This window comes from Agrilus planipennis, unplaced genomic scaffold, assembly GCF_000699045.2.
Source record: "Agrilus planipennis isolate EAB-ADULT unplaced genomic scaffold, Apla_2.0 scaffold46, whole genome shotgun sequence".
NCBI classification, from domain to species: domain Eukaryota; kingdom Metazoa; phylum Arthropoda; class Insecta; order Coleoptera; family Buprestidae; genus Agrilus; species Agrilus planipennis.
The window spans coordinates 1,142,417-1,170,085 of NW_020438933.1; the positions used below are offsets into that span (position 1 = coordinate 1,142,417).

The window sequence follows — 27,669 nt, forward strand, 5'->3', positions numbered from 1 at the left end:
ATAAGATTCTGTTTTGTTAGGTACATTGAAAATGATGATAAAGAATGACTAAATTTAATTTTAAGGTCTGAAAATAAATAAAAGGGTGATTTATGACATTTTCAACTGTTTTTTGTTACACTGACTATGTTTAAAAAAACCTGTTGACATGTCTGGGTTATGGACTCTAAAATCCGGGGTTTTCACGCGTCTTGCCCTGGTTTCCAAATGGCAACCCTATTTATGGATAATGGATCCAAACACCGCCACAGTAAAATATGCCAAATATCGTACACATTTTTTTTTAATAGTTCTAAACGTCATTTTTCGACAGTCATATCGGTAGCATAATGTTGTCCAGCCCTAATTAATCTCACAAAACCCCTATATCTTTTTAGAAATACAATTCTTATCCCCATCCTTCTGTGAATAAAAATTGCACACTTTTCCGTTTAGTAAATGTCCAGCCCTAATATTTCTTTGCAACTGAAGCCAAACCAATCATCACACTAAAATTCATTAGACAATCCTCCAATCCTAATCATAACAAAAAAGTATTTATAACTTTAAGACAATAAATAACCCTAGTGTAGCAGTATCCAGACAAACAAAAAACCTCCTAATATCAATTTCCACAAGCCTAAATTAAAACACCTAACGTCCCATAAGTCATTGTGCAATTGCATAAGTAATTTTATGTCATGAAACTGTAGTTCAAGTAAATGTATAGTGTTTAAATTCGCCTATATTTTATTTATAAAAAACTGAAAATAAGAGACTTAAATTTTAATATTCACTATGTACATAATTAAAAATAGTGTAGGCTGATTCGGTTGAGTCACGTGAATGAACAACACGCAATATGAAAATTTCTTCGGGAAATACCGCTTTATTTAATTTCTGATGTTGCAAATGTAGGATTTAAACAGATCTTATCCATGCAAGCTACTGTCTTTTTGGATTTTTGGTAAAGGGTATAGCTGGGTACGTATGGGAAATTTACTCCTGCGTTTTTTCGATTTGCACTTGGGGGATTGATTTGGCCTTAAATAAAAAAAGTCAGCTAAATTTCTAGCTTTTTACCTCAAACGATTTTTGAGATTTTCAAAATAACCTCTTTTTTCGAGGTGTATAAGAGTACATACTTTATCCTCAAGAATTTTTTCCTGTGGTGAAACATTATCAAAAAAAAAATAAAAACTATTTTTTTTATTAATCGGGTGATTTGCTTAACCTTAGTAGATACCTTAGTAAAGCCTTCGTTTGGCATTTTATATATCTCAGTTAGCAGCAAATATGCTGTCCTAACTCAGTATCATATAAATATCTTTTGTTTAAACGGTGATTAATTAAGGCTACGTATAAATAGGATTAAATAAGATAGANCACTAAGTTACATCAAGTAATCTAACCGCTGTTGCTTGTCGACAGATCATTTCTTAAGAAATTTTGAGGGAGGAAATTGCAAAACATGCAATAAAGAACATATTCTAATTACAGGCAATCGCAAGAACCAGTCAGATAATCACGCAATCACATCTCTAAAGTTGGCATGGCCATATTGGTATAGACTAAAAATTAATATTGTATAATTTTTGGTAAATTATTCATGAAAAGAAAAAATTTGCCGCGAGCCCGGATCATAAGATTTCATGGGTTCTCCACTAACTTTAATTTAGTAGTTGGAGCTACTTCTGAACGTGAACATAACCAATACAAGTACGTGTGCATTGATGCTAAATACAATACATTAATTGCTCTGCAATGTGCCTAGCCATATTTGAGAATAGCAGCTTTTGCAGGTGGTCTACGATATACACTATTATTGATCAGCCCCAAAAAAAATAAGGGAGAAGAAGGTACATAAAGAAATAGAATGAGTCATCTCGCACCACCCAGTGACATACATGAGGGTAATGACTGTTACGGCTGTGATGGTCAGAATTACCTAGTGTAATTGTGTAACGCGGTGTCACTACATGCAGTGGTGGAATTCTCTACATGAACACGGGAAAAGAAGGAATGTACGATTAAAATAATCGTAATAATAAAATAAACGAATTCAAATGAACAATTTGAGACAATTTTTAATGATATTAATAGAAAAATCTGTTTATTAATGGTTATTTCCGCAATGTAACTATCGTAAAGATATGTATTAGGTATATGTATGAGTATATATACATACGCACATGAGTACGTGTATCTAACCAAATAAAAATATATAGGGGCATTTAGCAAAATTACATGCACAAAATCAATCTACATGTACTTCAAGGGAGAAGAATTGTAAAGATTAGTCTTTTCCTGGAATATGGTAGTAACTGCGCTTGTAAATTACGTTTATATATAATCAAAAAATAATAGGTATGAAATCGAACATGAAAAGTATTCCAACCAAGTAATGTCTTAACCTACTTATAATAAGACAAATACCTCCATAGGTTTTTTTTTCCTTATTAACTAATAGTACGAGCATCCATCTTCATTTCAATCTCATTCAAAATATTTCAATTTTGGGTATAATAATTTTTTCCACAAATTCATTTCTGGATGTATTAAGGACAATGAAAAAATTACATATATTATTTATGAAAAAATTTCGATGTTACTGCATTAAAGTACTGCTGTAATTCAAGCATTTGCATACTTCCAGACCAGTATTTTAGACACGTATAGGTATAGATTATTTTAATGTAAAACACAGAGTATCTAGATACATACGTATAAAAAGGATATTAAACAGCATATGGTGCACAATGTAAAACGAAATTTCCATTCTCATATAAATTTTGATTAAAACTAAAACGTATAAAAGTAAACAAAATAGTTTGTTATGTATAATTATATTATAATAATGTGAGAAAGTGATAAAAGATACCATAAAAGAGGTGATAAATTCTGAGGAAAATTGTAAAAGTTAGAAGGGGATTTAAGAAGCGAAATATGGGGAAAAAGGGGGTTAACAGTGGACAAGAAAAATAGATACATGCGATTGGAAAACAAAATTAAGAGAGGTAAAAATAGAGAAAGATAAAATGAGTGGAGAGGCGTGTGTAGGAATGTAAAAGAAATGGTCAAGATAAGGATGAACAGTTATTGGCCTGGGACTGGTGTCAAGGGGATCGGATACCAAAATATCTAGAAGATTAAAAAAGGAATCGAGATGATAGAAAGGTTTAAAGGTAACGAATGTAGAGTATGTTAATACTGGATGAATGGGGAAAAAGTTGCAGAATTTGTGAAAAGGAGACTGAACCATCGATGTACGAGTTGAAACTTTACAAGGATGTATTAGGAACAGAGGAATATAAATAGATCTTGGGAGATACGATATAAAAATTAAGGTGTTGTTAAATTAAGGGGGATGTACAAATATGAAAAAAAAGTCAAACAAAATGTATATCTATCATATATAAGGAATAAATAGAGCGGTCTGTAATTTTAAAAGTAGAAGAAACAGAAGAGGATGGGTCAATATTTTAATGAATGAAATAAAATACGAGGTTATTGGACTAGATGTTTTGAAAGAAATATAAAAATTTACATTTAAAATATGTGACTACGTATACATATACGTATGTAAATAGAATATCCTTTTTAGTAGTATATACTTAATTTATTTTTTTTGACATTGTGAAGGCAAGGTAGGGTGAATATTATTTATGAGTATTACTTTTAAGGACGTAAAAAACCTCAAATTTAAATAATGTTAATATACGTAATTTACTAATCATTATAAGAAAGACTATTATCATTATAATTAACAGTGTGCATAGGTTTTTCTTCCTCTCAAATTTTAAAACTTCTTCCTATTCACAAAATTTTAAATAAAAGTTAACATATATACGTATATATATTAACTTAAATAGTTGTGGTATTTACGTTTCCAGTTCTATGAGTAAAGTGAAAAATTGGCAAGTTTTTGCAAGGACCACTTTCGAGAAAATCAACCGTACTTATCATATGTAATTCACGTATATTTTTTTTTCTGGTGTATAACGTGCTTTTAGACAAAATTGATACCGTTAAAAAATAAAAACATCACACATTTTTATGAAAACTGTCCAAATTCAAATAAATATTAACAAAAATAAATAAATGTCCACATAATAAATTTATATTAGATTTATATATAAGGTAAACCGTTTAAATATTGTATATATGTATGTATATATCTTGAAAAAATGAAAAAAATCATTCAAATGAAAGGTACTGAAGAACTAATCATGTATGAAATGCAGAGTATCATGTTAGGTTTAAATTTTTTCTGATTTAAAGTGACTAAAATCACTTGGCACAGAAAGAATGAATACAAAATAGCGCTAACAGAGATATCTTATAAGATTCATATACTTCTAAATACTATTAATACCTATTAGAAATGATTACATGAATATAATTTGATTAGTCTCACAATAGGTCAATTAGTACCATTGTTATTTACAAAATGTCAGTCTTCCCACTGCCTCATGTTACGTTCTAAAATAATACTTAACGATTTTTTAATAACTACAATTTAAAATTAATTGAGCTCCACAATAAACTATTGTATCTAAAATAAATAATAAATATTGGCACAACTTCTTGATTGGCAACTTGTATAATACTGTTAACGTTGTTTACAATTGGTAAGCTGTCTAGAAAATTAAACAAACAGAAGCACCAAAAATAATTTTACTTTCTATACACCTTTTTGGTCAACAGGGTTTTAGGAGACGCAAAACACTAATATTTATGCCATTGTACAAGATATAGTAAGCACCTTCGAAATACACCCGCAGTACTTCTACGTTCATTCTATATAGCAACAAATCCCAGTAAATTTTTCATATACAGGTTCTTCAAACTACGTGGTACGTTAGACGCTTTAGGCGTGTTAGAGGTTTGAAGATTTGGCCATAGGGGTTATCAAGTTTAAGACAATTTTGTTATTTTAAATGGTATATTTTTACTATGAATCCGTATAAAACACAAATTTTTAAGGTAACATCGATAATATAATCAACTTGTATGCCTACAATGTACAGTTTCTGAGATAGTTTAATTTATAGAAAAAAATTCGCGGTCGCAACCCAAATTATAAAAACTTTGTTTAGTATTTTTTTTGTCTAAAAGTAGAGTAGTATCCAACCGACATCCTTACGGAAAGGTTAGACGGGCGTGCCATAAATTAGATGAAGAGGACGTCAAAAAACCTATTTCAATGCAGGAACATATACATGAATTTTAATGTGTTTGCAAGGAATAGGGGGACAAATTGTACAATTCTTATCTTACTCTGCTTTTTTTTTTGTTTAATCGTCTTCGCTTCAACAAAATTAAGATTAATCTCATTGTTTTGAGTTTAAAAAGAATCAAATTGCATGACGATAGAAAACAAAGAATAAATTAATTAAATCTAAATCAAATTTTTTTAATTCACAATAAGCTTCGTTTTCGATCATTTTTGTAACATAAATTAATCGGAAGACGCTACTATAACTGATAAAAATTTCAAGAGTCTATGTCAGTTTTAATGGAAGTTATGATGTTTTTATAATTCGAGTTGCGGTAGCGAATTTTTGTCTATAAATAAAATTACCTTGGAGCCTATTCATCGTATGGCATACAAGTTGGTTATCAATGTTAATTTAAGTTTTGTGTAATTTGTTGTAAAAAATATGCCATTTCATTTGGTATAACAAGAAATGGTTGCCTATTGAAATTAATTTAGTTAAAATGGAGATACTTGATAAACCCTGCCTCCAAATTTTCTAATAAATATTCTTCAATTAATAAATGATCAATTACTATTACGGATGTTCATATCCTTTTCTTAACTTCAAAGACATTTAATATTTTAAATCAATAATTATATGTCAAAAGAGCAATTATTAACATTAATGAAACAAAAATGAAATATGTAAAAAGTGATACACGCAATGTGCTATTTTTAAAAAATATAACTTTTTACTACCATTCTGTTTGTATCTGGGCAAGAAGTATTTAATTACCTAGTGTAATTGTGTAACGCGGTGTCACTACATGCAGTGGTGGAATTCTCTACATGAACACGGGAAAAGAAGGAATGTACGATTAAAATAATCGTAATAATAAAATAAACGAATTCAAATGAACAATTTGAGACAATTTTTAATGATATTAATAGAAAAATCTGTTTATTAATGGTTATTTCCGCAATGTAACTATCGTAAAGATATGTATTAGGTATATGTATGAGTATATATACATACGCACATGAGTACGTGTATCTAACCAAATAAAAATATATAGGGGCATTTAGCAAAATTACATGCACAAAATCAATCTACATGTACTTCAAGGGAGAAGAATTGTAAAGATTAGTCTTTTCCTGGAATATGGTAGTAACTGCGCTTGTAAATTACGTTTATATATAATCAAAAAATAATAGGTATGAAATCGNATAAGATTCTGTTTTGTTAGGTACATTGAAAATGATGATAAAGAATGACTAAATTTAATTTTAAGGTCTGAAAATAAATAAAAGGGTGATTTATGACATTTTCAACTGTTTTTTGTTACACTGACTATGTTTAAAAAAACCTGTTGACATGTCTGGGTTATGGACTCTAAAATCCGGGGTTTTCACGCGTCTTGCCCTGGTTTCCAAATGGCAACCCTATTTATGGATAATGGATCCAAACACCGCCACAGTAAAATATGCCAAATATCGTACACATTTTTTTTTAATAGTTCTAAACGTCATTTTTCGACAGTCATATAGGTAGCATAATGTTGTCCAGCCCTAATTAATCTCACAAAACCCCTATATCTTTTTAGAAATACAATTCTTATCCCCATCCTTCTGTGAATAAAAATTGCACACTTTTCCGTTTAGTAAATGTCCAGCCCTAATATTTCTTTGCAACTGAAGCCAAACCAATCATCACACTAAAATTCATTAGACAATCCTCCAATCCTAATCATAACAAAAAAGTATTTATAACTTTAAGACAATAAATAACCCTAGTGTAGCAGTATCCAGACAAACAAAAAACCTCCTAATATCAATTTCCACAAGCCTAAATTAAAACACCTAACGTCCCATAAGTCATTGTGCAATTGCATAAGTAATTTTATGTCATGAAACTGTAGTTCAAGTAAATGTATAGTGTTTAAATTCGCCTATATTTTATTTATAAAAAACTGAAAATAAGAGACTTAAATTTTAATATTCACTATGTACATAATTAAAAATAGTGTAGGCTGATTCGGTTGAGTCACGTGAATGAACAACACGCAATATGAAAATTTCTTCGGGAAATACCGCTTTATTTAATTTCTGATGTTGCAAATGTAGGATTTAAACAGATCTTATCCATGCAAGCTACTGTCTTTTTGGATTTTTGGTAAAGGGTATAGCTGGGTACGTATGGGAAATTTACTCCTGCGTTTTTTCGATTTGCACTTGGGGGATTGATTTGGCCTTAAATAAAAAAAGTCAGCTAAATTTCTAGCTTTTTACCTCAAACGATTTTTGAGATTTTCAAAATAACCTCTTTTTTCGAGGTGTATAAGAGTACATACTTTATCCTCAAGAATTTTTTCCTGTGGTGAAACATTATCAAAAAAAAAATAAAAACTATTTTTTTTATTAATCGGGTGATTTGCTTAACCTTAGTAGATACCTTAGTAAAGCCTTCGTTTGGCATTTTATATATCTCAGTTAGCAGCAAATATGCTGTCCTAACTCAGTATCATATAAATATCTTTTGTTTAAACGGTGATTAATTAAGGCTACGTATAAATAGGATTAAATAAGATAGAAATCGAGATCCACGTCGGATAGTTTCGATAAATTACTCGCCTAGAGTTTAATCCGTTCTTATAAATTTATACTTAAAATGTTTTTATAAAATAAAAATAAATTTTGCCAATGCATGTGCATCTTCCGACAGTTGTCAATTTCGGATTACTCTCTGGAAGTTGAGTTATAAAACTGAATTATAAATATATAAACAAATGAATTGCTATTTAATGTATCAAAAAGAAGTTTATTAAGAAACTCTACAATTGTTTCCGTATATGAACATGAATATGATACCTTTATCAAGAGAATAAATAATACTAAGCAGTAAAATGTTTGTACACTCGATGAAAGCTTAATAAACTTCCCTTTGAAACATAAAAAAGGAAATCCCTTATTTATTTATTACTATTATGTTTCATAAATATCCGACCTTAGAATTCTTAAGTGTATTGTTTTCAACTTAACGCCCAAAAAACAAAACATATTTAACCTATTAAGCGGATAAGAAAAGGTGAGCAGTGAACGAATTTTTTATAAGTATACCAACAGAAGAAGCGATTTACCCAAGCCATTCGTGTTCACCTGTGCATCCAAGTATGATAGCTCGGTTATTACTACATACATTTAATAATATACCTCAACTGCAGGTAGACACTAGAAAAAAACAGATATAATTCGTGCGAGGGCACCTTGTATATTCTTATCCGTACTATGACTGAAAATATTTTTATCTGTACCTGGTAAATACCTCAACAATTAATATGTATATTCACGAAAAACAAAACTAATAAATTACCTAAAACATGTTTAAGTATAAAGAAATCCTATGTGTAATTTGTATAAAAATTATTTTTCCCTTCAATGCAATTACACAGATAATTAAAAAAAAAAAACAAGTATTTTGTTTACTCATCTTGTAATAAATTACCAATTTTAATTAAAATCAAAGAGTAGAAGGACTATCATTTTCAAAATCATCTTCTAAAACGGGTGGAGGTATCGACTTAATGTCAAATTCCTCGGCAGGTTCTGATGGATTTTCTTCATCCTTTTCCATTCTAAATACTTCAGAGCCAGATTGAGAATCTCCGTCGGGAAAATAACCTTCTTCTAACGTTTCCGTTAAATACATAGACTCATACAATGACACATTTACATTGTAATTAAACTCTTCTTGATTCACATAAAGATCGGATTGAATAATCGGCGATTTATCGGATACGTAGTCAGTTTTTATTATTCTTTCTTTATCGGTTTTGTGTTTTTGCTTCTTTCTTCTTAGAGCACGTCTTTCAACAGAACTTTTTGGAGATTCTACAGAACTTGTAGAATCGTTTTCACTAACAGGTGTTTTTACATGTAATCCATTTTTGGGTAATGATTTTCTATGAGTTCTAATTAAAGGAACCGTGGCCATCTTACTAACAGCTATTTGATTGGATTCGGAACTGAGACTACTAGAATAATAAGGTGAACATTTAGAAAGAGGTGTTTCAACGGAATTTTCGGTGAGTTCCCAATTTCGGGTCTTATTTGTACTGCTTATTTTCTGAGCTTTTTTTTTGTCCTTCTGATCGTTGGTACTGGAAATACGTAGAAGTTTATTTTTATTTGACGCCACTTGCGAAGGAATTGTTACTGGTCTATCTATTGACTTTTTCACTTTTTTCAACTCTTCAGAAAATACTTTAGTAGGCAATGAACTACTTAAAATTGCAAAATCTTCCGAAGGAATATTTTGTGGACTCTTTAAATTCTTTTGCTCATAAGGTACTTCCAAATCGTCCACGCTGGATCCCAAGCGGGAAATATTTTGCCTTGCCGGCAAAGAGGGTAGGAAAAATTGTTGTGGAGTCAATGTCTTTGAATCAGTACTAGATTTTTCTGAAACTGTTTGAATAAAATCTGTTAAAGTATTACTATCTCCAGTAGACGTACTGGAAGATAATCTTTGAAAATTTATTCCTGAATTTTGATGAGTTTTCAAAGTGTTGCTATTACTAGTTGACCATTCAGAAAGAGATGGTGCAATATCCGCCAAAGAGTTATCGTCACTTTTTAACCCTGAACTGCTTTTTGTTGCAGCACTATTACTGGTTGATAAATTTGGTAATTTGACTGTGTTTGTACTATTTGACCATTCGGATAAACTCAGAGCTATAGATGTATCTTCCGAATGCGAACTATGAGTACATTTTGTCGGTTTTAAAGCAAATCTAACAGTACCTTCTTCTAAATTGGTACCCAAAGAACTCGTACGATCTTCTTCCGAATAAGAACTATGACTACTCGAATATGGAGGTGGTTTTAGTTCGCTTTTATGTCCTGAATGAGACGAATCGTCCGATGCAGTACTTCGTCGAAGCGCTGTTGGAGGTTTTAATTCAATTTTTGTCATTTCCAATGAATCAACGAACACGTCATCATTCAAATTTGATGAATTAAACTCTTCGGAATTTGAACCTGGAGAATCGCTACATTTTTCCTCTAATATAATTCGAACACTGCTAAAATTATTTGAAATAGGAGGGATGTTTTCATAAATATGTTCCTGTAAATCCCCGTCATTTTTGAGTTCATCTGAAATTGAAATATTGTCACAGGCACTTGAAGATGAATTTAGACCAACAACAACTTTAGAAGCTTTTTCAGGAGTAACATAATGAGTTTGGATATTTTCAACAACAATCGCTTCTTGAATGCTAGAAGGAGGACTAGGCCATGGTTCAGAGTCCTGGCTCTTTAAAGATCCTCGCAATCCAAATACTTTTGGAATATCGTTTTGAGGAAGCTTAAAAACTTGGGTCGTGAGTTGTGAAGCATCCGAGCTTCCCGCATTATGAAGAGAAATCAAAGGTGTAATAGCATTTTCATTGGTTTCATGCTGAGGTATTTCAGGTAAAGGCCAATCTTCACTTTCCTGACTGCTAGAACCTTTTTTGTCCTGCTGTTTACTTTCATATTCAAAACACTCCTCGTCGATAACGGTATCGTCAGATCCTTGTCTTTTTAGCCGCAAACCGCTTTCAGATGTAATTATTTCAATATCATCTATTGATAATTCAGCCATTTCAGCCGAAGTTCTTCTGTCATCTGATACCTGTCTTTGCAAGAGTAAGTTGTTAAAGTGTGGCACAGGTTCAGAGTCATGTTTTGTACTTAGTACGTTATCCTTTCGTTTTGCTGGTTCGTTTTCCTTTGACTGATTTTTATCTGAATCCGATTTGCGGGCATTGCTGGGTGTATCTGAACTCAAACTTGCATTATGTTCACTAGAAGTCAAAGATCCATCATTTAAGCTATCCAAATGTGTGCTAGCTTTCGTTGAATCTTCTTCAATACTAGATTTTTCAGAGTTGCTACTTCTCTCTGATATTCTTGACAAGGTTCTACCTAATAACGTTGAAGAATATCCTGCTAAAATGTCAGTCCCACTTATATTTAAACCCATTCCTCCAATAGTCGATGTTAAAGTAGGATATCCAAAAGTTGTAGGAAAATCGATTAACTCGTCTTTACTAGCGCCTGAATTTGACGTCGGGGTTACATCATCATCCACTTTCGATGCAGAAACAAAGTATTCGTGATCTTTATCTTGACCGTTGGATATACCACCATCTTCTATACTAGATGAACCGGAACTCTCCAAAGGAAAAGGTTTCCATGAAGAACTTGTTTCAGCAATATCACCTTTTATTAATTTAGCTGCAAATCCCAGACTGCCAGAGCTAGATTCTGTGTCCATAGAATCAGCTGAGAGCACCTTACTATTAGTAGCGAAACTGTTTTTACGTTTTTCTTCAGTTGATGAGGTGCTATTTCTATCGGAGGATGTAAGTTTCTTTACAATTTTTTGTTGAATTTTCTGACCAAGTTCGGATTCATCCGACCATTTTTCTTCAAATGCGTACTTACTTTTTTTATATTTCAAATTCACAACGTCATTTTCCTGTTTTAGCCCGTCCTTTGGAATTTCGTTAATTTCTGAAATAGATTCGTCAGATTTATTTTGTAACCCGTAAGACTCTTCGTCTATCGTAAATGCTCTACCAAGCATGCAAATTTTGGGGCTTCGTGGACTTCTAGGAACATCTAAATCTAAGGAACTTTTGTTTAATTGATCGCGTAAAGTAAATTTTTCTATAGTTTGACTTAATCCAATCGTTTGGCCTATTGCACAACTTGTACTCGATTCATCTGCAGTTTCTTTTAAATTTCCCGGACTATTATCTTTTTCTCCGCTAGTCCAAGATCCGGTATCACTAGATTTCGACTGATCAGAATTCCTTTTAAGTAACTCCACTTTTTTAGAACTTCTGTCTTCTGCAGAAAGAAAGGCAGACTTATCAGTGAAATTGTGTTGTTCTTCACTAAAATCAGCTACAGTTAAATTTGAATCAGACTCAATTTCTATTTTAAATTCGTTATGAACCTTTTCTAGAGAACCTGCAGAAGTATCCACATTTTCTTCAACAAATTCATTAATCAGTTTACTTTCTATTCCTGTTTTCATTTTACTAGATTCCTGATTAACAGAAAAAAGTATTGGTTTAAAAAGCTCTATTTGTTGGTTTATTCCAAGCAAGGATTTTTTTTCTGTGTCTTCCTGACTAGTTTTACGACGTCTTTCCATTTTTCGCTTAATATACTTAGTAACAACTTCTCTTGACTTTTGCAGTTCGTTTATTATCTTTGCATCACTTTCTGATTTATGAGACGAATCTCCAGATTCATCTATATAACCGATATCTAATGAATTTCCCAAACTCAATTTTTCTACGCTTGTAGAATCAGAAGAGCTTTTGTTACTTGATTTGCTTAAATCCGGTGGTTTCGGACGCTCCTCAAAAAAATCATACGACTTTTGAATTATTGTAATGTCGCCTAACCTCTCCTGTTGTTCATTTTTATCTCCAACAGATAACCATACATCCAAACTAGTACCTTCTAAAATTAAATCCTGTGAAATGGCGTCTTGCTCTGATTTAACTGTTCTTTTATCGTCTTCAGCTTTAAATCGAGTCACCACATCACTGTTGAAGTCAAATTCTAATTCCTGATTTTCGTCATTTTTTAGCATACTTTCTAGATCTAAGCTTCTACCCAATCTCTGAATCTTCTTATCTTCATTTGAGTTGTTCATTGTTTCGGAAATATTCAATTCTAAACTCTGTGTCAATTTTTTATCCATTTTTTTATCTAGGCGTTTAGGCGACTTAGTTATAATGATGGCATCCTCTAAGGATATACTTGGATTATCGATTGTATTTATACTTATTTCCAACTTTCCTCCTCGTTCTCTAACAGATTCTTCAACTTGTGGAAACACTGGAAGAATGTCTCTTACAGGGCTTTTTATTGTTTTAGTTTGTTTTATCGCAGTCTCATATAACATCTGTTGTTTCTCCTTTCTTTTGACGACATCTGTATCGCTATCTTCCTGGGATTTTGCGCGTTCTTTACTGCTATTTCTCTTGAATTCCAGTTTCTCTAGGGATTTTGCTTTTTCTTTCGGAGGAACTTTTTTGGTAATATCCGTTTCTTGGCTTTTAGTACGCTTTATTTCTTTATCTGAAGCAGTCAGTGAGTTTTGTTTTAGGGCTATATTGTCTGAAAATAAATTAGAATTAGATTTCTGTTGAATATTTTTTGTAGTTTTTGCGATCCTTATTGATCTTTCTGTATAAGTTTTTACTGGTAATTTTGATTGCTTTTCTTTAGAGCCATCATTAGATAATGCATCAATTTTCACATCGTGCTGGTAAATATGTCTAAGCACAAGATCTGGTACAATTTGGTCATTTTCTAATTTATACTTTGTTTGTAGATCACTTTCTGGTATTGATATTTTTGTCACCATTTTAACAGGATCTTGAAGCACAAATCGGTCTTCAGTTTCTTCCAAGACACCTTCGTTTTGAGGGACTTCGTCAGAAGTATACTCCTGATCGGATGTTTCATGACTTTTAAAATGTTCTTCATCTACTGTATCATCCTTACTGGAAAAAGCGGTAGAAAGGGGAAGTCTATGTATAGCAATGATTGGAGTATCCAAACTCTTTGTTCTTCGACTAGGTAAAGCACACTCAGAAGCTTCTTGCTTCTGCAGCAAAGTAAATGCCGATCCTTCCGACAAATTCAACCTAGCATGTGTAAACAGCAAAGGACTTTGTCCTTTCCTATAAGCTGATGGAGTACATAATTCCGTTATTTTGGTTTTCGATGGAACTTTCAAGTCTTGAAGATCTTGCTCGATTTGAGATTTCAAAAGGGCTTTCTCTCTCTGTAACTCGTCGGTGCTTTGCATTTTCGAAAAGTCATCAAAGTATATAGGTTCCGTTCTACTTTCCGAAATCTCAGTTATTTCGTCAGTTTGTAAATCTTTTATTGTTGAATCAAAATATTTATCAGTAATTTCTTTATCAACTTCTACAACTGTCGTTAACGTCGATTCAGTAGTAACAATTTCCTGAAATACGGATTGTAAATCGGATGTGTTGATATTTAAATCATCTTCGGAACTTGGAATTGAAAAAGATCTTTCAGAAATTCGTCTAAGTTCAGTTTGAAAGTTAGGATCAAGGGTTCTATCATTACACAAAACTTCTATTTTTCTGGTGGTTGGAGGTGAACCCTCAACTTCAGTAGAAGACATAGTATATTGCAAATATTTTCGTTCCGCCTCAAACTTCAAAATTGACTCCATTTCTTTACGAGTTTGAGGTGGTGAAAATTCGAGCTTAGTTGGTGTTGCTTCGGTACTTCCGAAAACATCATCAGAATCTAGAGATTCGTCATCTGAGCTGAACGATGTAATTCGCACTTTAGTTTTATTACTTTTTGCAAACTTTTTTACTTGGGACCTTGGTTTGCTAATCCTCTTTTGCTTCGCATCGAATTTAACTTTATCTTTGTATAAAATGTTTGTTGATGGAGTGATCTGAAAGCCTTTATTGGATTTGTGATTAGTGTGTTCCGTTTTTACACTACCATCCTTACCTGAATTTTTTTGAACGAAATTTGATATTTTAAGTTCGGGTTTTAAACTTTCAGTTTTCGAGCTAGTAGGTGAATCACTTTCTATTTGACTTAGTTTAGAACTCAAGGTTTCTAAAAGAGCAGGATCTATACGCGTTATGTCACGTTTTGGACTTGAAAGGTAATTTACAGAAGTTTTACTTTTATCAATTTCTAAAGTAACAGGATCCACTTTAGACAAATCTATATTTTGTGTGAATAAAAATATTGAGTCACCTGTTTCTGCTGCGGTTATTTTGGTAGGACTTTTCTGCATAACTGATTTGTCGTTAAAAGATTTTACTTTTTCTGGCAACATATCGTTAACAGGTCCATTTTGAGATACACTCATTTCCTCTTTAGGAATAGTACCATTCATTATATGCCGTTTGTGTAATATGTAAGGGATATCGCCTTCAGTTTTTGGTGGATTCACAAAATCAGATTGCGTTTTCGCACCAAGAACTTCAAATTGACTTTTGGGAACTTCAAATTTTGTCTTGAGTCCCTCTGTCTCTTTTGTTAATATATCGAAATGACCAAATTCTGCATGAGGCATATCAAAATAAGAGCCTTTAAAAGATGTGATAGGAGGAGCGCTAGGGATCTGTCTAAATAAATAATCATCATCACTTGATTCAGCTGGAGTAATATCTATCGATTTTTGATGCATTAAAAGATGTCTTCTAGACCCAGAACTCAACTTTTGTCTAGACAAAGAATTAGGATCTGATTTTGTACGCTCAATAGTTTGATGAACAGGAAAACTATCATAGGTTTTTCCAATCTTTTTAGGCTCAGCATCAACATACAAATCATCAAAAGATCCACGTTTGTTTCCAACACTTTTCTTTGAATTGTTCACATGTTTACAAATTGGTTGTGCACCTTGTGCGAAGGTCTGAATTTTGCCCTCTTCAAAACTGAATATATTGTTTTCTGAAGAACTTGTTTTCATTTCAAAATAATCATTACACAGATTGGTTTTATCAGGAGGAAGGGCTTGAATAGCATAGGAATGCTTCTTCTTTTGTGTGCCATAATTTCGTTCAAATGGAATTTTTCTATCATAATCATGAACTACATTTTTCAAATAATAGTCTGAATCGCACGGAATGCTTTCATCAAAATAATGAGTCTTTAGATCTAATTCGGTTGTATCGGTTTTAGAATCTTTACTGGAAGTTCTTGATGTAAAACAATAATCATTAGTTTTGTGTCCTTTTGATGTTTTAACAAAATGATCACTACTCCTGGATTCGAGGGATGACGTTCTGGAAGAAGTTTTAATACTCTTATAAAAAATACCATCAGACTTGCGAGGCAATCTCTCTCTAGGATAATAGCGAGGATCATCACAAGTAAACGTGTCGTACGTGATATCTGAACTACTTTTGCATTTAAGTCTATGCTCTGAATCATAGTCAAAATCTGACGGAGGATAATTGCTTGAATCTAAACTACAACTTCGCACTGAATAAAACTTTTTATTTTGAAATCTCTGATTATAACTAATTTCATCATCAGACCGTTCAAGTAATTCATAGCTATCATGTGTTATATCGTCTTGAGAATCGCGCATGTCATAGTTACCAGGATCTTCTGCAGATTCTTGAGAATATACTGAAGTCCCTGGATAACTGCTGGAATAAACCTTCTGATCAGAAACTATGATATCTTGTTGAATTTCTAAGGAGTCAACACGTGGGCGCGTATAAATTACCTGATCATTATAACGTGTAACGGGTGATTCTAATGTTACGTTTTCTAGATAATGATTATCGAAACCATTCGTTCGAGTTTTGTGTTTAGTTCTACCTGACTCCTCAAAACTATATTCGTTAAGTTCACGACAACTTGAACTGCGACACCAAACAGACCGCTTCGAGGAAATATTCGAACTTTTGTACGTATACTGCGGGCATTCGAAGGTGTTATTTTGTGGTGTTGCTACCTGCAGTGGGAATGATGATGTTTGAATGGTAGTTTCTGATTTACTTTCTGATTTATAATTAGGGCCCGCCTTATCAAAAGTGGTGTGAATGGTTTGAACGATACCTGTTTCGATTTTGTGATCGGTCACTGGCAATGACGGCGGAGGAGATGACGGCGGCGGTGTGCTGATGTATTTCTGGGTTATCCGGTGGGGGTCCTGAAAGGATAAGTGCTGTGGACTCGCAGTTGCAGAAGTTGCCGGTGATATCTAAAATACAAAACATTATTAAGTTTTACACATAAATTAAAACTTAGGTTCAAAGTGTAATAACAGAAGGAAATTAAATACCGATTGCATCGTCAGAGGTGGGGACGGCGAGCTCGTCGTCTGAGCAAGCTGACTGATATGCTGAACGTCGGTAATCGAATTCCAAGACATAACTGTGCCTTGGGGGAGAGAGGCTGATTTCGTCGTCGGAGAATCCGGAATTTTTTTGGGGTCTTCCATTGATGCAAGGGATACTGACCGTTTGGATACTTCCGCTAAAATGAATAAGAATAATAAACAATAACATTATATATAAAGTCAATATGAATATAAAGTAATCTCTTCGATGATGACGAAAACCAGACACCATAAAGAATCAAAATAAAAATAGGTTTTTCTTACATAATTACATATCTAACGAACGCGAAGGATGTACAACATGCGAATTTGCATCGCACCAATAATGATTATTGTGAAAATTCAAAATTCCGTCCTACGTAAATTCGACTACAAGCAAAGCACTTTTCTTTCGAAACCACCGACACAAATCCACTGGCGGCCAAAAATGAGTTTCAATCAAGGTTTGCACTCACAGTTGATAAGACAAAAAAATTGTTACCAAGCCGCTGAAACTTCGCGAACGGCTTCATTTTGACGTGTTCTACAAACCGTTTCTTTTGCAGTTTAATGAAAAGATAATGAAATCTAATAGTAGAAAAAAATTACGTGTCCTACAAAATTGACGAGTTAAACACTGAACCCCCCAGGCACTATACATTGAATTCACAAGTATATGAAAATTTATTACCAACAAGCTGTATTTTGCACATTCATACGTAATCGATTTTATGCACTTGTTCTTCAATTACCAATCTGCAATTTTTAATAAGATGAAGCAAAGATCATAATGAAACGTCTCTTCTAAATTTAGTTGTGGCGTATCCAAGAGAAAACTAAAAAAACATCCAAATAAATTTACACACCGCCTAAAATGTTAATAATATAAAAAGCTATGTTAACATAAAAAATTTTTTTTCTTCTTGGAGTCTATTAATTCACATGATCAATATAAATTAATCCGCAAGTTGTAAATAATGTTTTTCGTTAAATAATTATGAAACATTGACACCAGCAATTTTTAATTTATTTGTTTTAGAATCGATTCATAACTAAATATTCTAGAATTTTATTTATTTTTTTTTGTTACGTGAAAGAGAACACAATTTGTATCAAATAACTAACACTATTAAAGTTCATAACTACTTAGTAATATATAAGTTAATAGGAATAAAAGCAGTAAAGTTATCATCGCTACCAAGCACCAGCCCAATCAACGTTCTAGATCTTTCAGTAACACAAGTAGGCTGGTGTACCAATTGCTTTAATTCTAACAGACTCATTTCATCATCTCATTTCTTTTTATACTGTCATTAAAATAGCTAATAGTACAGTCACCAACTAATTTTACTTTTCCTACATTCTTTAGCTTGTTTATTAATAAATATAGCTTAATCGGCGTTTGGCGAATAATAAGCTGATCACAAATCATTCTTTATCTATTATACATAATAACAGAACACATTCATACATTACTCTCGTTTAAACCATTATTATGGGCATTATTAATTGTTCTTTTGAGTCCATAGGAAATGTATATCGACATACAATTAGTTCTCCTATGACACCATGAGACACAATCTTTTTATACTTACGTATAACCTAAAATTTCAATACCTCAATCATTGCTATCACTTGTAATGTGAGTGTCTGTAAGACAATTATACATATTAAAATACCACTCATAATAGTTCATCGTAGTGAAAAAGAAACGTAGGCTATTGAGAGCATTGTGCTATGAAAACCACACTAAATGGGCATACGAACTATGAAACGTAAAAGATTGTATAAATAATGCTATTCACAAATCGACTAGATTTGCTCCCAATGAAATACATTATGGAAAAAGTAGACCGGAAGTTATCGTAGAACAGATAAAAACTCCAAAAAAGATAGGGTTAACGAAAGGAGTTAATTATTAAGATTTTGGCTAAAAACAGCCTTTAGGCAGGTTGTGGTATAGCGTGAGAAACCATCCCGAATTATTTACTCTCTTTAACGTTATAAAATCATCACGACTATTTTGGACATCCACTCCTTCTCCCTTGTTTTACTGTTTTCACCATATTGTCCTATCGACAAAAACAGGGTCGGCTGCTACGACCCAATCCAGCACGCATAGCACGCCACGAAAAGACAGAGAGCTAAAGACAGTGTAACGGCATCTATGTGCGTATAAGTTACATTAAATTTGGACTAAAGTTTAATTACACGTATGTGTTCTTGTAAATACGTTTTAAACGTTTTCAGTATTAGACAAATAAACTTGGTACGGTGCTCAGACAATTTTATTTAATTCAACACCCAGCTATCTCTCGTGCAGTACAAGGACTGGTATTCGTTTTTCTAAAATATTCTGTACAGAGGGGTAGCAATTTTACCATCACAGTATTCTAAAATATTGTAGGATTTTTAAAATGCATGTTTTTATTCGTTGTCCAATAAACTAACTACATTGTTCACCATTAACAATAAAATTATTTCACATATTCAACACACGTAAATGTACGATCTTTCATTTTGTTTCATTTTTGTTAGTTCATAAGGGCCTAAATATATTTTTATCAATTTTAAACGTGACCCACATTACGTTAAATTAATAACAAGCAAGATCGCCTACTGATATTTCTCCTTCATAGATTACACGCTTTTCCATTTTCTTCTTAAACTTTCAAAATTTGTTTCTTGCTCTCTCTTTCTCGTTTCATCTCTTTCTTTCTAAATATTAGCAAAAAACCAATTGCTGTATTTTCGTAAATTATAAAAATATCGATACAAAGTAATTGATAACGATCGAAGTCATTCCTTTACTGAACATAACCGGTAATTTGCAATTAACTTTTGACCAGCCTCTCATAGAAAACTTTAATATTCTGCAAGGTAATCCCCATTCCGAGGGTATCGTGAAAAACGTTTGTTCCTACAAACTATACTACTCGTGTTAACGATTTATAGATGGAATTTCAAAGAATCCCACAGTAGTGGATACCAAAAGTACTCAAAGAATATTTTCTCAAAATTTCAATTCCTTAGGTCTTTTTTCTTTTTAGGCTGTGCGGCGTCTGTTAGTACAGTACTGTTCAATATATAGCTCTGGCAGTCACATAGGAACTGTTGTAACAAATTTAGCCAGGGGTTCCAGGAATAATCATTGATTAGCTTCAAATTTTTACCATGAATGAGATGATGATGCCTAAAACGATTTTTGGCTATTTGAGCCTGAAAGGAAAAATTGGTAATAATACAGATTTCTGAATAAGTAGCAACCTTACAGGAGGTAATAAAGCACAGTACAACAAGAAAGTTAAGTAAATGTTTGTATGTCCGAAAGTTCACCGTTTTCGAGAAAAACGTAGTTAAAAGTACAGGCAAATGTAAATCAGGCCCTCCAAAGAAATCCGACAATGCAACGTCGTATTCTAATATCAGATACTTAGCAGCATCCGTGTTGTATTTCTTCTTTTTTGTATAACTGACGATTGACAAACAGCTTAATAGCAGTTCTTTGTTCTTTTAATGTGCTAGACTTAGATGTATGCAGTCAGTCGATTTGATTAGTTAGTGTGTCACAATCATAGGATAGGTCAGTGTAGAAAACTGCAGTTGTTACAATAGCGTTTAATACGTCAAACTTTGTGACATAATACTAATTTACTAAGACCGTCTTAAATGCGAGATTAAAAGAATCGGTTAATAATTTTGATAGACGCCTCGAAGTCTGCCTTCAGCACGAGGTTCGAATTCTAAACAACTTTTTGGAGTGTTTGTATGTTTACCGATGTTGCAATTAATTTTTTCTAATGGGAGGATAGGGCTATTGGCAAACCACCTATAAAAAATAGGTAAAGCATATTGGCAATACCTCCATGTTATTTTGGAAACCTGCTTTATGTTTAAAAAAATTACAATTACCTATCAGAATATAATGACTTGCCGATTAATGTTTACATAACGTTAATTTTATCTTTCATTCGTGCTCTTAATACTATTTTAACGTGCATTTTAAATAGTGCACGATTACTAAATTTATTTAATTATTTACTTTTTATTCAACACCGCAACCATTAACTAATTATTAATTCACCACTACATCGCACACTTTTCATTTTTTCAACCTTTCTACTTCCCTTTATATCGCCTGGTAACTCGTACAAACTTTTCCGACTTCGCAACAACTATTTATAGAGGCTTACCATGTGCTAGAACGATTCAAAATGAGACATCTAGAAAATCTGGTCTTTTTTGTCACTATATATGTTAGATTGCATGAAAACTAGCTGGTTATTAATAAATTTTCATGTCCTCATTAATTTGACATTTTCAGCAGAGGTGCGTACCGTGGAATGCAATTTTCAGCGGAATAAACGCAAGCAACTTTCTACATTTATGTATTTATTAAGACATAAAAAGCCAAGAAGCGTGACAAACACAAATCTCATAAACCCCAAAAGCGACAACGATAATCTACGTCAATAATAATGCAACCAATGCAACTTAAATTTCAAATAAAACATATCAAAATAAACCTACCAGTCACGACATTGTCACTAAGGGGCAACAAGGGGTGGGCAGAAATGCTGTTGCCAACTGAGCTTGCGTGCATGTTGACTGAACTCGAATGTGAACTAGTATGCCGGAAAGAAGCCGACCTGCATAAAAGAAAGAAGGATGAGATTCAAAATATCATGAACAAAAAACTATGTAAATTCATTTATAACCATCCATAATAAAATCAAAACATGGTTACCAAAAAAAAAAATAAAAACACTAACGCAACTTTTTTGACATTTTCATTTAATGTCTACAATAGGCTTCGTTATTCTAAAAACATTATCAGTCTTCCTGTGGATGTATTACTTAGTTAAAATGTAAATAAAAGTATATCTTCAGTAACTTTAAGTATATTATCAAAAATTTAATATTGATGTAAATCCTTCATTCTTAAATTACTACTTTAACATCAATAAACAATTACAGTGAGGAAAAAAAATAAAAATGAATTAACTAAACAAGAAATAAATCAACTTATTATATTTTCAGTCATCACGAAATAAATAAGAAAATTACACTTCATTATATTTAAAGACAACCAAATTTGACTACATGCAAAACGTTTAGTTAATAAGTATAGAAGAAAATATTTAAATGATTTAGAACAGGTGCAAATTGAATTATAGAAAATTTAACCCATCCTTCCTTTCTAATTTGCTTTACATTTTCTAACTAGCTGAAAAAAGCACAGTATGCACCTATTATTTACTTTTGTAATGGTTACAGTTAAATGATGATCATGCTCAAATTTTTATAGAGATGCCATTTAAATATCAGCTCATGTTTGTCAAGTCAATAAAACATGCACATGGTTATTTATACATACAGAGTAAGAAAATATATTACCTCTGAAATGCCTGTCTTTTTACGTAATTATCTCTCACAAATTCAACTATTTGCTTTTGGGTCTTTCCACTATACCTAAAACAAAAATCTACTCATAATATCATAAAACATTAAAAGTATATAAAGAAAAATCAAAACGTACCTAAATGAACTACCTCTAGAAAGAACTCTCGTCTTATGCCTGGGAACAGTTTTTACTGATGAACATCTAAAGAAACCATGATTTTCCACACACTTTTTCCAAAAATTCTTGCATTCGTTCCTGCTTTCGAAAAAAAATTCTACGGTGTCTTTATAATATCCCTATTAACAAGAGATATTGACAGAAATTACTTTACTGTATAGAATATAAAAACAGAAACGTACATATCCTTCTGGGTGTAATTTTATAAGAAACTTTTTCCTTTTGAAACTAATTTTGCGTATTTTTGCCCATGAAAAGGTATTTATTTTTGTGTAATGTTGAAAAACAATAATACCCATATGTGCCACAGCCAAATTAAGAGGCACATTCTCCTGATCTTTAGTGGGATGCATTTTTATGCCATAAAGTTCACATCTACGAGCAGTTTCTAGGAGGTTTAGGTCAGCTTCTCCTGGAGATTGACCTCTGAAAAAGGACAATTATAATCATTTATAGTTAAAAGGCACTTGAAACTACACATCTAACATGTATAAAAACGCTGAATTAGTTTTTTATACACTAGGTCTCATCAGAACTCCGGAAAAATTAATCACTCAGTGATATACTTAAATATGAGGATTATGACCTTACCGAAAGTCCTAACCGCTCCGGCAAGGACAACGATGACGCTTGTCGCGTGATACTGCCAGAGCATCCCCATTGCACCCTCCATGTGTGATCACATCATATCCGCATATTCTTCATGTGAATACATTGGTTTTTGTTTGATATTTTTATATATTTGATTATTTTTGTATTTTATGGTAATACTGGGTAATACTTCGCCGATCGAACGCTAACAAGTTCCGATTATTACTCATCATTACGAACAATCAGCTATTGCGAAGGTCACGAATAGGTATATGTGTTTCGTCAGTAGACGCTTACGATAACGAAAGACGATAAGATACCGCAGCTGTAAAATTGTTAACTGTTTTCAATCATTGGCGGCTCGTCAACTGGAGTACTTTTTACGCATACTTTTTACATCCGCTACGGTGTGGTGCCATCACAATATGTACTCTACAGTGCCTCCAGATGTTACATTTTTAATATTCCGGAATAGTGATCAGACATAGTGTATAAGTACAAAATTTATCGTTTTGAGGAAACCTGTATCCTAAAGAGCGCGTCCCCAGGGAGAAACCTACTGATTATTTCGTAGGACATTACATTAAAAAACTTCTGCAGCGAGCTCTTTCGGCGTAACAGTAGATATATTTCAACATATTATATTATTAATTATTCTAGTTAAAAAGTTAACTAAAGCTACAAAAATCATAAATGGTTTAAAAAAGCTTTTCGAGCGGAATCTAGTCATACTGGATATGCGTACATTCCATTAACAAACTATACTTTACGTATTATATAAAAAAAAATGCATAACTATTAAGATTAAGAAGCAAGTTTTGGGCAATTCTTATTCGTCTTTTGCACTAAGTAGTTTTTAGAGGAGAAAAAGAAAGCGTTACACTTATAAATAAATAATGAAAAGTTACATGTGCTTTTTATGATTTTCCATTATTTTCCTCTCAATTTCTTGGTCTTGATGGGGGACAAACTTATAACTGGTCAAGTAGGTATGATCAGGATAGTCTTCTGCTACAAAATCTCCGCATTCGGCTTGTACGATATAACTGGCCATAAGAGCAGCTGTGTTGTCATTACACTGTAGGTGACCCTGCGCAAGATCCCGTTTAACTTGTAAACAAAATAAGTATCTAGTGTACTCTTCCTCTAATTGGCTGGGATCAGGTGTATAAAATTTTACACAAAAGTGAAGCAAAGGGTCAACAAGCGAAAGACCCAACTGTCTGGACACAGGTTTTTGCAAATCTAACCAGTACTAGAAATAAAAAATTTGTTAAAAACAATATATTACATAATTTGCACTTAGCTAATAACATACTAAATATTTTATTTGTACACATAATAAGTGAAAAAAAAAAAAGAAAATGAACATTCCTTGTTTGTCTTACAGGGTGAGTCGGGCCTGTTTGGGAATGGCATTACAAAAAAGGTAGAGGTAGGATAGGTGGGTTAGGGCCGTCAATGTTTTGAATATAGATAGTGCGAAGTTGCTTTTTCTTGCGTATTACCAAAATAAGGAAGGTATTGTCCATTTGTCGTTTTGTTTACACCACGCTATAATAACTATCCAGGCATTAAAAGAAAGGTGAAGTGACCGCAGTACCACTAAAAATGATGAAAAATGCTATGAGCAGTTTTACAACGAGACTGCAAGAATGTGTACGACAAATCGGAGACTACCTGTCGCAAATTATTTTTAAAAAATAATTGTAAAAAAAATAATAATTGTAAATATCTTTAATTAAAACATCTAAGATCTTTTTCAGCTTCGATCATAAATTTCAAAAACAAATGGAACGGACATAGTACTTCATTCACATAATATGTATAATTGAGTGTCCAAAATTCTATAAAAGGGTTACAAACCTAAAAACCTAAAGCCAAGGTGTTTTAGGTTTCTAATCGTTTTGTAGAATTTTGGGTTTGAAGTGTTTATACAGTACATCATTGACATACTTTTCGGTGTCAGCTGGACCATAGTTAAGCAATCCTTAATATCTTTATAAAAAAAAGACAACGTAAAGAAAAGTTTATTGAGGCAATCTTTAATAACTTTATTAAGGAACAGTTCCTCCTCCAATTTGAATGATTTATCTTCAAATTGAGTATATTCCGAATCGATGTAATTCAAGTAGTTGAATAAATTGGGATATAAACCCAACTTTAATAATGTCAAGTTTTTCATTAGAAAGAAAGTTACTTTAAAAGGTTGTTTTAGAAGCTATTTAGGTGAGACCCTCACAACAGATAGTTGCCGAAATTGGTTGACAAACAAACCTTTCCTGACAAATCTCAGGTCCATAATGTAAAAATGTATTAAAAAACCGCCGAAACGTATGTACGCGCTAAACTTCCGAACGACTGCACCAAATTGGATCTTCACAATCTTCAAGACAATGCGACTAAAAAAGAACATAAGCAGCGTTTGTAGACAAACAGAATGAGAATTTCTCAAGCGAGATCTACCACGACTTCGGAAGAACCGATACCATCGACTTCAAGCGAAAGGCAAAGAAACAGACGATCAAACGTAACAATTATCTATGGACGTTTGGCGTTTAAATATAGGTAATACAACAGTCGATTACGTTGGCGATAAATCGGTCGATTTTGGAACAATGAGCACTAGAGATGTGCCGACTATGACTTTGGCCGACTAGCTGATTAGTCGGCCCAGCCAATCACGGTTTCGCGGATATTCGGCCATTTCCATGATACTTCGTTTACAGCTTATCTGAGCGCAAGTTTTGCTTACTTTGCATTTTTCTTGATTTTTGCTTTTGCACGGGTCACAATTTTTGTGTAAAAAAATAATACTTTTCTTGTTCATTAAAGTGAAAGAGCTCAATTACAATTTAATCATGTAAAAAAGACAGTCTCGCGTATGGACTTTTTTTACCAATTGGACAATGATTCTTGTAAAGTCAAGTGTAAGCAGTGCCAAATAATAATTCTCGTGGTGGACAGGGAAAAACAGCAAATACTACAAGTATAAACAATAATTTCAAATACGGACATTCAACCTTAATACCTCAATTAGATTCTATGATCAAATGATCGATCACAGAATATTCCTTCCAGTCGCAAATCCAAGTCTGTTAATAACACAAATTCCTACTATTTTATTTAAATAACAAGGATATGTTTGTCAATGTTTATTGATGAAGATAACACGATATATCTAAGACTGATTCTAAAATAATAATGTTAATTAACAATCAAAGTTTTTAGTTTGTGTAATTCCTCATATAAGTGTATTGACAAATACATACAAAGTAAAAAGCCAGATAGTCGGCGAACTTTGCCGGATATTCGGGGACTAGTCGCCGACTACGATAGTGGCCGATTAGTCGGAACATCACTAATGAGCACCATTTGTCAATATTGCAATGCTTTGAGGTTTCGACTCGCATCGCCAGGATTATGTTGTGCGAATGGAAAGGCCAAATTACCACAACTGGCGACGCCAGATGAACTATTAAATTCATTGATTTCAGGGCAAGAACTTCTATTAAAACATTTCTTACAGAATATTCAAAATTACAACAGTATAATATANTAATATTTTCTTATGTTTAATATTAAATATTCAAGGACAAATTCACCACCGTGTAGGAGCATTGTTTCCATCAGTTGATGGTGAATACAAATTTTTTCAAATTTATTTCGTAGGAAATCCTGAAGGTGGAGTAGAAATGATTTCATCAGACGATCATAAAATAGTGATTAAAGCAGACAAAAGACCTGCAGGAGAACATGAGAGACACTTCAACTCACTAATGTTAAGCGAAGTTGCCATTGTGGTTATTGGAGAGAATATGAGGTCTCGCGATCTTGTAATTCAACGACGTGATAGTGTAGTGTAATAAAATAACGGGAAGATAGAGGAAGTAAATTGAAAATAAATGTGAACAGGTTGAGATCTAAGTGCTATACTAAAACTACAATTTTTTCTTTTTGTTAATAAACTACTTTAATGTAATTTATTATTTCATTGATCCACGATTAATAAGATCCATCCATATAGTAAGATAAGCAAGTTTACTCACAATGTTTTCCCTCACGTTATGTATGTATGCATAGAAATGTATCAATGCAAGTATAAAACTATTAACGACAGAAATAACCCTCTACCGTTGTTATAAACAGTTTTTCACTTTCAATACTAAATAAAGTATTCTTGTGCAGGTAAAGAAACAAACAAAAAGGTCAGCTCGATGAATTTTAATATATACCGTTTCATGATTCGTCTAAACGAGGATACCCACATTTTAAAATGCCGCTGATTATTTCATCAGTATCTCATGTTATGTATTTCAAAATTGAAACAGAACGTTTGACATATATACGTTTAAACAAGAAAAATTTGGGCGATGGCATGAACACAGATGGAAATGGAAATAATGT

The 27,669-nt window shown here is 32.6% G+C and overlaps 1 protein-coding gene across 4 annotated transcripts in view; it reads right to left on the bottom strand.

Annotated features, from left to right (window-relative positions):
• Window positions 1-27,669, bottom strand: part of LOC108744735 (FERM, ARHGEF and pleckstrin domain-containing protein 2) — a 58,311-nt gene that overhangs the window by 7,124 nt on the left and 23,518 nt on the right. The window contains exons 4-11 of one of the 4 annotated variants that reach the window (XM_025974255.1): window positions 24,171-24,517; window positions 22,854-23,097; window positions 22,630-22,790; window positions 22,488-22,562; window positions 21,621-21,739; window positions 17,055-17,248; window positions 16,829-16,973; window positions 7,201-7,429 (exon numbers count right to left, since the gene is read on the bottom strand). In XM_025974255.1, coding sequence (XP_025830040.1) covers window positions 7,275-7,429; window positions 16,829-16,973; window positions 17,055-17,248; window positions 21,621-21,739; window positions 22,488-22,562; window positions 22,630-22,790; window positions 22,854-23,097; window positions 24,171-24,517 — 1,440 coding nt within the window. In that variant the 3' untranslated portion in view covers window positions 7,201-7,274. Of the gene's footprint in view, window positions 1-7,200; window positions 7,430-16,689; window positions 16,725-16,828; window positions 16,974-17,054; window positions 17,249-21,620; window positions 21,740-22,487; window positions 22,563-22,629; window positions 22,791-22,853; window positions 23,098-24,170; window positions 24,518-27,669 lie in introns of those variants that run through there. The other 3 variants (XM_025974254.1, XM_025974257.1, XM_025974256.1) reach the window with 3 other exon arrangements.